This window comes from Coregonus lavaretus, assembly GCF_964263955.1.
Source record: "Coregonus lavaretus genome assembly, chromosome: 11".
In the NCBI taxonomy this organism is placed as follows: Eukaryota; Metazoa; Chordata; class Actinopteri; order Salmoniformes; family Salmonidae; genus Coregonus; species Coregonus lavaretus.
The window spans coordinates 19,811,902-19,829,338 of NC_139998.1; the positions used below are offsets into that span (position 1 = coordinate 19,811,902).

Genomic DNA, 17,437 nt, shown 5'->3' on the forward strand with positions numbered 1-17,437 from the left:
TGTTGCTTTGGGTTTACCACTGTCATCGGAGATTTGCCACTAGCTCGGTTTCCATGCAACTGGCGACAGATTTTCATGCAAATATTCTAAAATCCGAATAAAAACAATATTGGCATTTTCCCACCAGAGATGTGTTTCCATCAAATTGACCTGTTGCGGATAAAAGGCTGTGCGTGATGACATTGTGCACATAAAAATAACTTTTGCGGTTAAATTCCCATGGACCGAATAAAGAATACAAGTTAAATGGGTTTACATCGCATTTTCAACTATACTGATGGTTTTATCCCCCAAAAAACTTGCGTTACATTGCTAATGTGCCCACTCTGGTCTTGGCACATGCACTTAAGCCAACAGCTCGCAGATACAGTGCGGGTAGGATACATGACTAGATTATTATGGACAAAAGAGCGAGATTATTTTGTATTTGTCAAACCGCAGCGAAGCATCGATCATCATGTCTACAGAATAAGACCCTCGATATTTATTGGAAAGCAGCATCAATCACCGCATGCACTTTCACCACCTTGTGAAGATCATCATAATTTATTTTATCTGTAGCCTAATAAACTGCATGCTTTCTTGAGTCATAGTGGGAGGACCACTCACCATATCATCGCGTGACTCCAAGTTTAATTCGATATTATATTATATAAATATTGATATTATATCATTATTCGCGCATAAAGGACTTTCCACCACCATTTCTCGGATAATTAATTTTACCCACACAAAAAGATCACACCATGTCGAATGAACAAATTATTTGTCGCCATTTATAAAATTGTACCGAAACTACCCGATTCCATCACACCTGATTTTTTTATACAGTTTTATGTTACTTACAAAAACTGTATGGAAACGTGGTTAAAGTCATCATTCTCTTTGATTAGTTCGTGTCCTAAGGATGCCAGTAACCAGGTTTCATCCAACCTTTTCATGTCAGTAAAGTAGGCCTATATGTCGGATAAAAAAATGAGATGGTTTGGGATGAGTTGGACCACAGAGTGAAGGAAAAGCAGCCAACAAGTATTCAGCATATGTGGGAACTCCTTCAAGACTGTTGGAAAAGCATTCCAGGTGAAGCTGGTTGAGAGAATGCCAAGAGTGTGCAAAGCTGTCATCAAGGCAAAGGGTGGCTACTTTGAAGAATCTCAAATAGAAAATATATTTTGATATGTTTAACACTTTTTTGGTTACTACACGATTCCATATGTGTTATTTCATAGTTTTGATGTCTTCATGATTATCCTACAATGTAGAAAATAGTTTTAAAAAATAAAGAAAAACCCTGGAATGAGTAGGTGTGTCCAAACGTTTGACTGGTACTGTAAGTATTACATGGTATATTCCATGGCTAGAGTAAGTATACTGAAGCTGCTTGGTTATATGGTGAAACCAGTGAAACCTGTTTGAAGTTAGTATAGCCTACAGCCAAGAAGTTACACTATTTGTCTATTTATTACTAATAACATAACTTATAACAGTTGAACGTTTATTTCTTCCTATGACCCCTTATTGTAAAATATCAAAATTATGATCTCCAAAGTATCGATATTGGATCTAAATAATATGGCATGTCTAATTAGTAAAACATGTTTCAATAGCCATGAATGCATAAATTAACACATATAATTGTTTCTCTTCTCACATGGGCCATGTTCACATTAACTTCATGTGCTCAACAATAATGTAGCCTATTTGTAATGCATTATGTATAGCACAATGACACGGTTGCATACATTATTATAAATTTGTTCATTGAAAGATGTCACCTCGACCGTCGGGCTGGTGGAATAAGGAACTGCGGCGCACGTTTTCGAGTAGCCTACTCAGCCAGTGCCATGGTTACTGAAAACGCACCTCAGGGCGGCTGGCGGGTTGAGCTACTCAGCATGAGAAGGGATGAGCAGCCTACCTCGCCCCCGGGATGTGTGTGTGTGTGTGCGCGAGCGCCTTAACCACACTCTCCTTGCACGCACGCACGCACACACGCACGCACGCGGACACACAGTCCCGTTTGCCCGTGTGCGCGCCGCATTCACCTACATGGTCAAAGCGGACCTCAATGGGATGAGGATGTGCACCCGCAGAACGGACATAATAGAATCAACTATTCTTTCAGTCGTTTGACTATGACTTTTAACTCCAATAGAATACCATAAATTAATAGATATGGTCTTAGTTTGCATTGCCATAGAAACGGGCTGTGACGTAGCCTACTAGACTGAGTCTTGCAAAGGTCTTAATTACCGGACATTGTGCTGGTGCAATCTACACGTGAGTTGGAGCTGTTCCGACTCGAGGCGCGCGTGCGCTGTGCGCTCGCTCGCAAAGTGGCAGTTCAGGAAAATAGACATCATTCAATAGCACAGCACTATCGAGAACAGTCGCGCTGCAACATCTTCCCAAACCTTCTCTGTCTGCTGGTTTTAGAATAACAAACAGTGTAAAGACAAAGTGGAATAGCCTACCGACAAGTTATGGATGAAAGAATACCGCGTCTGCAAGACAGACAATTTATTGATCATGACAATTTCTTAGGGTAATTATTTCATTTTTTGGGACAGTATGGGCTCTGTCCATGAACTATTAGATGTCCACCCTTGGTACCTTTATAACTATGTGACTATCCTGCCCTTTTTATTTATTTCAGGGTGGAATACTCCTCACTCTACATGTGTAAATCGAAAAGAGGACTGAAGCGCGAAGATGGCAAGGTATGCGCTCATTTTGTCTAGTTTGTATCTCAATAAAATGTCTGATAGGTAACAAGTCATTGTAGGATAACACAACTGTCTTGACTATGTGGCACTTGATGTAGAATTAATCTAACGCTGTCATTCGTTTCTGTGGTCCTAATCAAATGTATCTATCTTATTGTTCCCAGGACGCGTACAAGTTACCACACCGACTGATAGAGAAGAAGAGGAGAGACAGAATCAATGAATGTATCGGACAGCTGAAGGATTTGTTACCCGAACATCTCAAACTGACGGTAAGCTTTTGCAATTATGAAGGATGATGTATAGCCTAATAATGTGTGTTTTTATTTTAATGTATTGTTAAATGATTGTTGAGTAATTGGATCTCATGGTTTTCCCTTTCAGACGCTCGGGCATTTGGAGAAAGCAGTTGTTCTCGAGTTAACTTTGAAGCATTTAAACGCTTTGACTGCAGTCACTGAGCAACAACACCAGAAGATTATTGCTTTGCAGAATGGTAAATTGTTACATAACCTCCAATGACTGTTCAATGTTTGACTATTATAGGTTTCTCTACCTAGGCTACTTTGGATTTAGAGTTGGGCTTGGATAGGCTGTGCGTAAAAGTTATTGTAGCCTAAATCAAATTCGATAGGCCTATTGGTTGTGTTCTCACAGTTGATTACGAATCAATTCTGTATTGTAAATTGTGTCGTTTCTAACTTTAGATGCATGTTTTCCACGGGATCGATCTATGAAGACGTCCATTCACGCTGATTTGGATGCGTTCCACTCGGGGTTCCAAGCATGTGCCAAAGAGGTCCTGCAGTACCTCAACAAGTTCGAGAACTGGAATATGCGCGAGCAGCGGTGCGCGCAGCTCATCAACCACTTGCACAAAGTATCTGCGCAGTTTCAGCCGGGTGCGCCATTGCTCAATCCCCAGCTACCTGCCGGAGACGTGCAGGAGCGTGATAGCCAGAAAGTGGAAAGCCAAGCCGGACATGACCGCGTATCGGTCATACAGAGGAGCCACGCGGAGCTTAACGAGAATGACACAGACACAGACAGTGGATACGGGGGTGAGGCGGAAAAGAACGATGGGAATAAAGGATGTGACCGTAGCAAAGCAGTAAAGATAAAGCAGGAGTTCGGGGATGACCGCGCTGCCAAAAAACCAAAGATGAACTGGGCTGGAAACAGCACGACGGGCGCAGACACGACCACCAGACCTGATCTGGCCTTTATTAACTCTTTGATGGGAATAACTGGCGTGGGACAGCAGACTCCATTTTGCATGCCATTTTACTTAATCAATCCCTCGGCAGCAGCGACCTACATGCCGCTATTCGACAAAAGTAACCTAGAGAAGTTTGTGTACCCTGCTGCGGCAGCAGCAGCTCTCTCTTCCCCGTTTCCATGGTTATACCCCAGCCTTAACTCACACCCGTCGGCAACTGCGGCCGCTGCTGCTGCCGCAGGTGCTTTCTCCGGCATGTCGACGGAGAAGAGCTCTGGATTCGGTTCCAACTCCAAGCACTCTCTCTCTGACGACAGTGACATGTCAAACGTGGCAGAGCCGGGCTCACCTGAGGAGAGGGAGGACAACCCTGAGAATGATGATTATGATGATGATGATGATGATGATGATGATGATGATATTAGGGAACGACTCCCCAGACAATGAAAATGACTGTACATAATGAAGATAACATTTTATTTTATTTATTGTAAAAACTGGCTAATTTACATGTGTAGCCTATATCCTAATTTGATTTGGATTCAGCATATTATCTTGTTTAGGATTTTCTGATAGCTGTCTGTTTTTACCTTATTTTCGTATTTTCGATTATTTTAATTGATAGTAGGAGTTTCGAGACAAGTTTCACAGTTGAATTTCTCATGTATTTTGGCCAGGCAGGGGGATGTTGTGACAGTCTGTGCCTTTTGCACTTAATGCAAGAATAATCTGAATGATAATCAACAATGATTGACAATAACAACATGCACAAGTCTGTTATTCTACAGTCCTAGGGTATATTGAGCTGGAGTAGTTTTTCCATTGACACAAACTTTAAAACTGGCAATATCAGTGCCAAAACATCAAGATAAACAATCCGCTTCTATGGGCAGTATTGTCCTCAGATCCCCAATCAGCTACTAGTCACATTGAATGTATGGAATTGCAAATGACCTCCACAAAGGTTATAATCAACATTGCTGACTGACTGTACAGTCTGACTAACGGTGATAGGTGTGGTTTGATCCATTTCCTATGTTTTAAAATGCTAGAGAGAGTACCCTCCATACACACACACATTACTAACTAACTGGATAAATGACAGGAGTAATCATCTTACTACATATTATGTAGTTCCCTATCCATGCCAACACATTTTTATTTGTCTATTTAGTCTTCTGGAATTTTCAATCACCTCCTCAAATACGTTTTTCTGACTGCTGATATTTAGCATATTGAAAAAAGCACTTAATTGGAAGATGCTGTTTTATGACAATTGACAATTATGTCCCTGATTGGTTGGCATCTCGGCACACATAATGAGACACCGCGTGACCTGTCGGCTACCTCCAGCAAAATGATACTAGGTATAATAGCACCTTATAGAACTTTGATATTGAATGTAACTACCTGTGTATTTCTTAGCTCTGGAAGTTTGTATGTATAGGATGAACATCTAGTTCTTTACTATTTGAGAGATAAAGTGCACTTGTTTCTGCTTTTGGAAAATCCCCCCTGTTCCCTCCCAACACTCACTTTCCAACTATTCTAGTCCATCACTGTATCTATTCTTAGAAAATCACTAAACTAGAGGGCATACATTTTACTCCAGACTGTACAGACTGTGAATGTGTTTGAAGAACCAGATACTAGGCTACTACAGATATTGAGGCTTTTTAGTGATTTTGTGCGGACCTTAAGCCACTAATCATAGCTCATTTTGGGTAATAAGTCTTATTGTACTTATAAAGCTACATGATACAACTGATACTCAGCCTCAGAATGAAGACGTAGCTGTAGTATCACATTCTAACACAAACACATACAGGATAGGTGTATGTAGATGGAGAGGTAACTTTGGTCTGGGGACCGATAGTTCTGATAAATGTCCTTTTAAAATGTACAATCCTTGTTTTTTTCTAAGAGATTAATTCCTGCAAATGTGGTGTTTACTATGTGTTTAGAGTTTCTTGTGTGAGTGACTACATTTAATTTGCATACCCAATTTTGCTTATTTTTAGCGTATGTTCAGCAGCTCTTGCCTCAAATCCACTATGTTTTAAACCAGGGCTCTCCAACCCTATTCCTGGAGAGCTACCCTCCTGTAGTTTTTCACTCCAACCCCAGTTTTAACTGACCTGATTCAGCCTATCAACCCGCTCATTATTAGAATCAGGTGCACTAGATTAGTGTTGGAGCAAAAACCTACAGGACGGTAGCTCTCCAGGAACAGGGTTGGAGAGTTTAAACTGTCATCAAAAGTGGCATGTGTGTGTAAATAATTTTGTGAATATACTATGGAATATATGTCTGATGTCAATGTCCAAAAATATTTAACCGAGCAACTGTTGCATAGTTTGTTAATGCTTTACACATATGCTGTTCTAAATTATTGCTGACAAGTTGCAAAATAAATATCAGACCAAAAACTATTTGGATGTCTCATAGTTTGTTTTTTGTTGTTGTTTTTTTTTAACCACAAAATGGATTGTTTCCTTCATAGACACACTATATATACAAAAGTATGTGGACACCCCTTCATATTAGTGGATTCGGCTATTTCAGCCACACCCATTGCTGACAGGTGTATACAATCAAGCACACAGCCATGCAATCTCCATAGACAAAAATCACGCTTCACCATCTGGAAGTCCGATGGACAAATCTGGGTTTGGCGGATGTTAGGAGTTTGGTGGCGGAGGAATAATGGTCTGGGGCTGTTTTCCATGGTTTGGCCCTTAGTTACAGTGAAGGGAAATCTTAACACTAAAGCATACAGTGACATTCTAGACGATTCTGTGCTTCCAACTTTGTGGCAACAATTTGGGGAAGGCCCTTTCCTGTTTCAGCATGACAATGCACCCGTGCACAAAAGCGAGGTCCATACAGAAATGGTTTGTCGAGATCGGTGTGGAAGAACGTGACTGGCCTGCACAGAGCCCTGACCTCAGCCCCATCGAACACCTTTGGGATAAATTGAAACACTGACTGCGAGCCAGGCCTAATCGTCCAACATCAGTGCCCGACTTCACTAATGCTCTTGTGGCTGAATGGAAGCAAGTCCCCGCAGCAATGTTCCAACATCTAGTGGAAAGCCTTCCCAGAAGAGTGGAAGCTGTTATAACAACTCCATATTTATGCCCATGATTTTGGAATGAGATGTTCGACGAGCAGGTGTCCACATACTTTTGGTCATTTAGTGTAGCTATAACCAATGCTTTCATTGATAGAAGGCATGCTAGAGATGATCACAAACCATGCAATGATGTACTAACAATTGACAAATTCACTTATAGTGTATTAAAGTAGTCAAAAGTTTAGTATTTGGTCCCATATTCCTAGCATTCAATGACTACATCAAGCTTTTGACTTTACGAACTTGTTGGATGCATTTGCAGTTTGTTTTGGTTGTGTTTCAAATTAAGTTTTGCCTAACTGAATGGGGAATAGTATATTCTGTCATTTTTGAGTCACTTTTATTGTAAATAAGAAGATGTTTCTGAACACTTCTACATCCATAATCATGGTAGCATCCACATTTAATTGGGTCTCCAACAACAAGTGGTGTGAACAAGAAGTCATACTGTACACCCTGATACTGTTAAGTCCTAATGTTGATCTGTATTGTTACTAGCTCTCTAATCAGCTGACATCAAGCCAGCTGTGGAATGTATAGTAAGCTAAGGCTTAGAGCTAGTGTCATCCCACTGGGCACAGATGTCAATTCAACGTCTATTCCATCATTGAAATGATGTGGAAACAACGTTGATTCAACCAGCGTGTGCCCAGTGGGATGTGATAAGAGAATGATGAAGTATGCTTACACTTACACTCACTCTGACTCTGCACTGGCTGATGCAAAACAACGTTTTTTCATTACTTTTGTGCTGTTTTGGCAAGATCAACTCCAGTGAAAAGGGCAAAAGGGCTTATGTTCCTAATAACACATTTGAGTAGGCCTAGTGACAAAGACCACCCACAGTACCTTAGGTCTATGTTGTCACAATTAGTTGGATACCTTGATATCTTATTAGTTTGTTATTTCTGAACACAGGCATTACTGGAAATGTCACCAATTGTCACTATTGTACATTTTGGTATCGACCAAATACAGGTGGTTCATACCTAGCCTTGATCTCTAGTTTTTAACATGACATTTGTGTTTCTCTGTTTGGATTGTTAGGTAATATTTCAAAAACAATTGTAAGACTAGTTGATAACCACCCCTAAACTCAAAGATGTGTCAGCTATTTGAATCAGACAGTAATAAGCTGATTTCCAGTCACTTCTTACTTCTGTTTTAGTCAAGGTCAGTGAAGCACAGACACAGCCTTGGGGTTTCCCTGTATCAGTAATGCTCTGCATAGTAATGGAAAAGTAGTCTCGTAGTTAAATATTCCAAACGGCAACATTTCCACCCTCACTGGCGAAACCACAATACTTTCTGTCTGACTAAAGCTTTACACAGTTGCCACCAGAATTCAGGATACTAGTGAAAGTATCTAATAGGCTAAAAGATTAGGAGGGTAAACAACTAGTATGTATATCAAGTCAACTTATTCTAACCCTTACGAAAAAAGATTGCAGTTAGAGTGCAGTATAACTGCAGTTCAACTGCAGTACACTGCAGTTATTCTGCAATTACTGTGTTCAAAATACCACAGTCGACTGCAGTTACTGCACTTTTACTGCAGTTTCAAAGCTGCAATCTTTTTCTGTAAGGGAATCAAGTCAACCCCACTGATTTCTATAACACAATTCACTGTAAAACTCTTCATAAACCAGACATGAGTTTAAAATGAGAAATTTGTCAGACTGAACCTGGTTGCCTGAAGTGTTTTCATGACCGCTAATAGTTTCGAAATACTCCACTAGGTTATTATTATGCAATGATTTCCCACATTGCCACCTAGAACCACCAGAGCCATCCAGTTCAGGCGATGGCTTTGTGATTATTGGACGGACATCGCCATCTAGTGGAGATACCCACAACACGTTTGCCATCTCCATCATCAAGTAGCTCCCACTTCTTTCACCATAGGGCTTTTCACACTACTGAGCCAAACTGAGGCAAGCCAAACCAAGTTGTACAGAGCTGGCCTTGTTACACGTCCACCTTAATTGCTTACACTGTACTGGAAAGTACAATGTAAAAAGAAAATATCTGAGCCAGCAGTTTGGTCCGGGTCGGCATGGTAGGGTGAAAAGGGCACGTTTCTCCGGTGTACTCTTCCTATGTCCTGTGCCTCTTTCAGTTAAAATTTTATAGAATATCAGACTCATGGACAACTTCATATAAGCCGACAAAAAGTTTGTCACATTGTTTTATTATAATAATGCAATCCATGTCACATCAGCAGCCAGTAGCCATACATCTCTGAACAATTTGCTGTGAATTAAGGCAGAAAAATAAAACATGTATGTACAGTTTAATTCTTAACATGGGAGAGCACAGGACATAAAATGTTAAACACTGACCAAAACAACCTATGGAAACATACAAGTGGTTTCTTACAGCTACAGTGGCTTGCGAAAGCATTCACCCCACTTGGCATTTTTCCTATTTTGTTGCCTTACAACCTGGAATTGAAATGGATTTATTTTGGGGTTTGTATCATTTGATTTACACAACATGCCTACCACTTTGAAGATGCAAAATATTTGTTTTTATTGTGAAACAAACAAGAAATAATACAAAAAAACTGAAAACTAGAGCGTGCATAACTATTCACGCCCCCAAAGTCAATACTTTGTAGAGACACCTTTTGCAGCAATTACAGCCGCAAGTCTCTTTGGGTATCTCTCTATACGCTTGGCACATCTAGCCACTGGGGTTTTTGCCCATTCTTCAAGGCAAAACTGCTCCAGCTTCTTCAAGTTGGATGGGTTCCGCTGGTGTACAGCAATCATACCACAGATTCTCAATTGGATTGAGGTCTGGGCTTTGACTAGGCCATTCCAATACATTTAAATGTTTCCCCTTAAACTACTCTAGTGTTGCTTTAGCAGTATGCTTAGGGTCATTGTCCTGCTGGATGGTGAACCTCCGTCCCAGTCTCAAATCTCTGGAAGACTGAAACAGGTTTCCCTCAAGAATTTCCCTGTATTTACTACCATCCATCATTCCTTCAATTCTGGCCAGTTTCCCAGTCACTGCAGATGAAAAACATCCCCACAGCATGATGCTGCCACCACCATGCTTCACTGTGGGGATGGTGTTTTTGGGGTGATGAGAGGAGTTGGGTTTGCGCCAGACATAGAGTTTTCCTTGATGGCCAAAAAGCTCAATTTTAGTCTCATCTGACCAGAGTACCTTCTTCCATTTGTTTGGGGAGTCTCCCACTATGGCTTTTGGCGAACACCAAATGTGTTTGCTTATTTTTTTCTTTAAGCAATGGCTTTTTTTCTGGCCACTCTTCTGTAAAGCCCAGCTCTGTGGAGTGTACGGCTTAAAGTGGTCCTATGGACATATACTCCAATCTCCGCTGTGGAGCTTTGCAGCTCCTTCAGGGTTATATTTGGTCTCTTTGTTGCCTCTCTGATTAATGCCCTCCTTGCCTGGTCCGTGAGTTTTGGTGGGCGGCCCTCTCTTGGCAGGTTTGTTGTGGTTCCACATTCTTTCAATTTTTTAATAATGGATTTAATGGTGCTCCGTGAGATGTTCAAAGTTTCAGATATTTTTTAAATAACCCAACCATGATCTGTACTTCTCCACAACTTTGTACCTGACCTATTTGGAGAGCTCCTTGGTCTTCATGGTGCCGCATGCTTGGTGGTGCCCCTTGCTTACTGGTGTTGCAGACTCTGGGGCCTGTCAGAACAGGTGTCTATATACTGAGATCATGTGACACTTATATTGCACACAGGTGGAGTTTATTTAACTAATTATGTGACTTCTGAAGGTAATTGGTTGCACCAGATCTTATTTAGGGGCTTCATAGCAAAGGGGGTGAATACATATGCACGCACCACTTTTACGTTATTTATTTTTTAGAATTCTTTTTCCTTTCACTTCACCAATTTGGACTATTTTGTGTATGTCCATTACATGAAATCCAAATAAAAATCAATTTAAATTACAGGTTGTAATGCAACAAAATAGGAAAAACACCAAGGGGGATGAATACTTTTGCAAGGCACTGTATACAGCCACCGACTTTACCTTAAACGGGAAATAAATGATCCAATTATGGTAAGTATCTATCATAAATAAATGTCAAACTACCTGTTTCTTCCATAAACATCTTACTCGCACAATGAACAGAGCTAGCCTGGTCCCAGATCTGTTTGTGCTGTATTGCCAACACCTATGGTCACTGGCGTAACAATGACTATAGGAATTGGCAAGACTACAAACACATCTTGGACCAGGATAGAACAGAGCAGGGTCATTGTTGGAATAATACCCGGTAAATCTTTACATTAGTTGTATACAGTATATGCAGAAATAAGTATGAGTATAAGGCACTTGTTAAGAACTTATTAAAAGCTGAGTAGCAGTGAACCATTCGTTTATCAAAACCAATAAGAGGTGTTCGGTACAATGAGGGCAACTATTGTATACATCATGTAAAAATTGGTTCATTTGATCAATTCTTTAACACAAAAACTAAAATGGAGTGTTGTTTAGTCAGTGGTGTTATAGTTAGTGGTGTGGTGTTGCATTACCCTGGTTCCAGGTCAGTTTGTGCTGTTTTGGCAACTCCTCTGGTCATTGTCACGCCAAGGAATTGGCAAGACAGGAAAAACAGATCTGGGTCATTATCCACAGAGCTTCTCAGAGTATGGGTCTCCTCTTTCTATGTATTCATATTCCTTATGATATAAAAGATAAAAACTGATCCTAGATCAGCACTTGTACTCTGAGATGCTTTATGAATACAGGCCCTGGGACCAGTCTAGTTTTGCATATATGCCAATTGAGCCAAACCACTCCCTCTTAGGATCTTACAAAAGTTGTTTTACTGTCACTTAGGGCTCGATTTAATCCATAGCGCTGAAGCTCTGCACTGTAGCATGATTGAAAAGTAAAGGTAATTTCCAATTGAGCCGACATATGCAGCATTTACCGTGAATGCAGTCTTCTCGAATGCAGAAACATTGCCTTTAAATTGCTATCGAGCTGTATCACAGGTCAGCGCTATGGATTAAATCGACCCTTTAGGTTTCAATAAGTATTCAGATATGGCTACTTGGAAAAACAAACACATGCAATAAGACCTCTAATCTTTGGCCCCATTTCTTTACAGATTAATAAGATTAAACATTTTGGCAAAGTAATATATATTTTCAACACAAGATAGACGAGAAAACTAACACTTTCGGTTCATTTGATACTGTTACATTAACAATACTGCATAAGTGTACATACACAGTTCTGCTTCTTCCTCAGCAATTGGAAATAAATGTGAACGGTGACCAAACTTTATACTATCTACAGTATTCTACTATTTCAATAAGTTAATATGTCAGTTGACATATCACATATCGTATATATGCATTGACAATAATTTACATATCAGCACTTTTGGACAGTTCATAGGCTAACATCTACCCTTTCTTCAGTAACAAAGCCCTGAACCATTGGTTGTATAACTGTGCATAGTGTATAATGACAATCGGCACAGAGCAGAAACAGTCTGCCTGTTGGTTGTTGTGAGCTGACGGTCAAAGTTTGATATGATACAGATGCAGTATAAATGCTTCAGAAACAGACATCCTTTAAAAGCTACTTTGCCCCATAGGGCCACCGTATAGACATCTCATCCATGACTCAATGCAGTCCATACATCAATCAATACACTGGATAAAATACAATTATTTACCACAGAATCACTAAACTCTTCAAATATATAGTTCACAGATTTCAACTGCAAGATTTTCAGTTTGGAGCGATATCTTCCAAAATGCAAACATTCATAAAAAATAGTATCGAACCTCTTTACTGTATGTTGATATAATGGATTAAATATTAATGTTTCAAATGTAGCTACATTACATCTTTATTAATTAAAATGATAATAAAGTAATTGCATATGCTTTAAAGGGATGAAAACAATGATGATGCTGATGATGATAATGACACATCACCTTTAGTCCCAAGGTTTCCATAGAGAGAAAATCATTTGGGTTATGACACACGGTGCTCATGTCTGTTGCTATATTGTTTATTTCAACTATCTCTGTTTGTCCATTCAAGCACCCTGCAGTCAGATAGGTTACCCATAGTTTTTCCTTCATCATTGGAGCTATCATCGTCATATGTTGGCCCATGTCGGAGACATAACCATATAATCTCTTTAATTGTTCCTGTTCTCCATGTTATGTAGGTAACAGAACAGAGCAAGGACCGGAGAGTGCTACTGAGGTATCCTGTACTTGGATGTCCCATCACAGGGATCCTTTAGGACTGGTCCTAGATCTGTATTTAGCCAACTTCTTTGACTAGGAGTGACTGGGTGTTGAGGAGTTGGCTAAAGTACACACAGATCTGGGATCAGGTCTTAGTGGTACCAGGCTACCTTTAAGGTGGTATTCAGGGGTCCAGCTAGCAGGGGAACACAGTCACCCCAAGCGTGTCCTCTTTTCTCTTACACGTAGATCCCTTCTGGGTTTAGGCCAGATGTCAGCGGACTGTGCAGGACCCGAAGGTGACCAGGCATCGGGTGAAAGGAGACGGGACGCTTCAGGGAACCAGACAGAGGAACTAAGTCTGAGAGAGAGAGAGAGAGAGAGAGAGAGAGAGAGAGAGAGAGAGAGAGAGAGAGAGAGAGAGAGAGAGAGAGAGAGAGAGAGAGAGAGAGAGAGAGAGAGAGAGAGAGAGAGAGAGAGAGAGAGAGAGAGAGAGAGAGAGAGAGAGAGAGAGAGAGAGAGAGAGAGCATAGCCTTGCTATTGAGAGAGGCCGACAGGCAGACCTGGCTCTCAAGAGAAGACAGGATATGTGCCCACTGCCCACAAAATGAGGTGGCAACTGTGCTGCACTTCCTAACCTCCTGCCAAATGTACGACGACATAAGATACACATATTTCCATCAGATTACAAGGACCCAAAAAGGATTTGATAAAACAAATATCAATAAGATTCCGTATCTGTTAGGTGAAATACATTAACATTTCTGTGATTTAGCAGATGCTCTTATCCAGAGCGACTTACAGGAGCAATTAGGGTTACGTGCCTTCCTAAAGGGCACATCGACAGATGTTTCACCTAGTCGGCTTGTGGCTTCAAACCAGCGACCTTTCAGTTATTGGCCCAACGCTCTTAACCTCTAGGTTACCTGCCGCCCCATACATATACAGTGGGGAAAAAAAGTATTTAGTCAGCCACCAATTGTGCAAGTTCTCCCACTTAAAAAGATGAGAGAGGCCTGTAATTTTCATCATAGGTACACGTAAACTATGACAGACAATTGAGAGAAAAAAATCCAGAAAATCACATTGTAGGATTTTTAATGAATTTATTTGCAAATTATGGTGGAAAATAAGTATTTGTTCACCTACAAACAAGCAAGATTTCTGGCTCTCACAGATCTGTAACTTCTTCTTTAAGAGGCTCCTCTGTCCTCCACTCGTTACCTGTATTAATGGCACCTGTTTGAACTTGTTATCAGTATAAAAGACACCTGTCCACAACCTCAAACAGTCACACTCCAAACTCCACTATGGCCAAGACCAAAGAGCTGTCAAAGGACACCAGAAACAAAATTGTAGACCTGCACCAGGCTGGGAAGACTGAATCTGCAATAGGTAAGCAGCTTGGTTTGAAGAAATCAACTGTGGGAGCAATTATTAGGAAATGGAAGACATACAAGACCACTGATAATCTCCCTCGATCTGGGGCTCCACGCAAGATCTCACCCCGTGGGGTCAAAATGATCACAAGAACGGTGAGCAAAAATCCCAGAACCACACGGGGGGACCAAGTGAATGACCTGCAGAGAGCTGGGACCAAAGTAACAAAGCCTACCATCAGTAACACACTACGCCGCCAGGGACTCAAATCCTGCAGTGCCAGACGTGTCCCCCTGCTTAAGCCAGTACATGTCCAGGCCCGTCTGAAGTTTGCTAGAGTGCATTTGGATGATCCAGAAGAGGATTGGGAGAATGTCATATGGTCAGATGAAACCAAAATAGAACTTTTTGGTAAAAACTCAACTCGTCGTGTTTGGAGGACAAAGAATGCTGAGTTGCATCCAAAGAACACCATACCTACTGTGAAGCATGGGGGTGGAAACATCATGCTTTGGGGCTGTTTTTCTGCAAAGGGACCAGGACGACTGATCCGTGTAAAGGAAAGAATGAATGGGGCCATGTATCGTGAGATTTTGAGTGAAAACCTCCTTCCATCAGCAAGGGCATTGAAGATGAAACGTGGCTGGGTCTTTCAGCATGACAATGATCCCAAACACACCGCCCGGGCAACGAAGGAGTGGCTTCGTAAGAAGCATTTCAAGGTCCTGGAGTGGCCTAGCCAGTCTCCAGATCTCAACCCCATAGAAAATCTTTGGAGGGAGTTGAAAGTCCGTGTTGCCCAGCGACAGCCCCAAAACATCACTGCTCTAGAGGAGATCTGCATGGAGGAATGGGCCAAAATACCAGCAACAGTGTGTGAAAACCTTGTGAAGACTTACAGAAAACGTTTGACCTGTGTCATTGCCAACAAAGGGTATATAACAAAGTATTGAGAAACTTTTGTTATTGACCAAATACTTATTTTCCACCATAATTTGCAAATAAATTCATTAAAAATCCTACAATGTGATTTTCTGGATTTTTTTTCCTCATTTTGTCTGTCATAGTTGACGTGTACCTATGATGAAAATTACAGGCCTCTCTCATCTTTTTAAGTGGGAGAACTTGCACAATTGGTGGCTGACTAAATACTTTTTTCCCCCACTGTATCATTGACATAAATATACAGAAATACAGCAGTTTGCAATCATCGCAGCAAAATGTGTGACCTGTTGCAAAACGAAAAGGGCAACCAGTGGAGCAGAAACACAAATAAATGAAAAATATATTTATCTGATTATTTATTTTCCCTTGCCATTTGTACTTCTACTATTTGCACATTGTAACAACACTGTACATACAGTAGTTAATATTAATATAACATTTCAAACGTCTTTCTCTCTTGAATTCTTTTTGTGTTTAATGTTAACTATTAATTTGTTATTGTTTTTTCACTTACTTTGGCAATGTAAACATATGTTTTCCATGCCAATAAAGCCCCTTTGAATTGAATTGAGAGAGAGAGAGAGACAGAAGGGGACAGAGAGGGAGAGAAAGGGGGAGAGAGAGAAAGAGAAAGGGAGAAAGAGAGAGAAGGGAAAGAGAGAAGGGGGAGGGAGAGAGGGAGACCATGCAGTGTGTGCATTTGTTCTGCCCCCTCAAGTGACACTTATGGTCTCTGTGCCAATGGCTGCCTAGATACGGCTGCCGGCCGGCCCAGCACCACACACTCCGCCACCTCAGCTCTCCCTCTCTCCCTCCATCATCATATTTTTTAAAACATTTAAAATTTTTGTCATTTAGCAGACGCTACTTACAGTAGTGAGTGCATACAAGTATCATATTTGTTTGTACCGGTCCCCCGTGGGATCATATCCCTCCATCACTCTCTCCCTCCATCATCATATCCCTCCATCACTCTCTCCCTCCATCATCATATCCCTCCATCACTCTCTCCCTCCATCATCATATCCCTCTATCACTCTCTCCCTCCATCATCATATCCCTCTATCACTCTCTCCCTCCATCATCATATCCCTCCATCACTCTCTCCCTCCATCATCATATCCCTCCATCACTCTCTCCCTTCATCCTCCCTCCATCCCATGCTCAGCGGTTTCTGTGGTGATGGACTCAGTGGACTGTAGTCTTGCCTACCAAGAGGCTAGGCTGGCCTGGCAGAGAGAACAGAGTTAGACAGAGAGCTAAGAACACTGTGAACACTGAGGTTTGTCAAAAGGCTATGGGAGCTTGTTACAGGAGGGGGTCGCAGTTCCGGAGCGACCCACTAGGTGTCATCCTCCGACAACCTTAGGCACCTCCTCATTCACAGTCTGGACTAATCATTATCTTATTGGTGTCACCTGTGTCTACCTGTTCACCTGTGTATTTATGCCCTCACTTCCCTGTGTTCCCTTGCTCTGTTTTCTCTGCTAGTTCTCGATGCCAAACAGTACTAATCAGTGTCTGATTGCGAGACGTATGTACAGGTACTTGAGAAGTGTTCTCCCTGTTTCATTGTTGTTTTCAGTCATAGTTAGTATTTCGTATGTTTGCTGTCAGCCTGTTTTTGGAGACCAATTTGCTCCTCCTTTATTTTCTCGTGACAAGTCTGTTATTTTGTATCCTGGTTTTCAGATCACCAGTAAAGATCCTTGTTTCACCATCTCTGCCTACTGTCTACTGTCTATCCTGCACCGCACCTGGGTCACACCTCACACCAACCCTTACAGGAGCTTACACAAACTATTCTAGTCACCA

General features: G+C 41.2%; 2 protein-coding genes across 3 annotated transcripts in view; one reads left to right on the forward strand and one right to left on the reverse strand.

Moving 5' to 3' along the window:
• The first annotated feature begins 2,361 nt into the window (after positions 1–2,361).
• On the forward strand, positions 2,362–6,377 carry LOC311137252 (class E basic helix-loop-helix protein 41-like). Its single transcript, XM_084171641.1, has 5 exons — positions 2,362–2,545; positions 2,657–2,720; positions 2,891–2,998; positions 3,111–3,222; positions 3,434–6,377. Exons 1-5 carry the CDS (start codon positions 2,484–2,486, stop codon positions 4,390–4,392), a joined length of 1,305 nt encoding a protein of 434 aa, XP_084027767.1. The 5' UTR covers positions 2,362–2,483; the 3' UTR covers positions 4,393–6,377.
• Positions 6,378–9,239: 2,862 nt separating this feature from the next.
• Positions 9,240–17,437, reverse strand: part of LOC311137725 (ras association domain-containing protein 8-like) — a 53,004-nt gene continuing 44,806 nt past the window's right edge. For both annotated transcript variants that reach the window (XM_084172286.1, XM_084172287.1), the window contains one exon: positions 9,240–13,657. In XM_084172286.1, the coding sequence (XP_084028412.1) occupies positions 13,536–13,657 (122 nt within the window). In that variant the 3' untranslated portion in view covers positions 9,240–13,535. The remainder of the gene's footprint in view (positions 13,658–17,437) is intronic.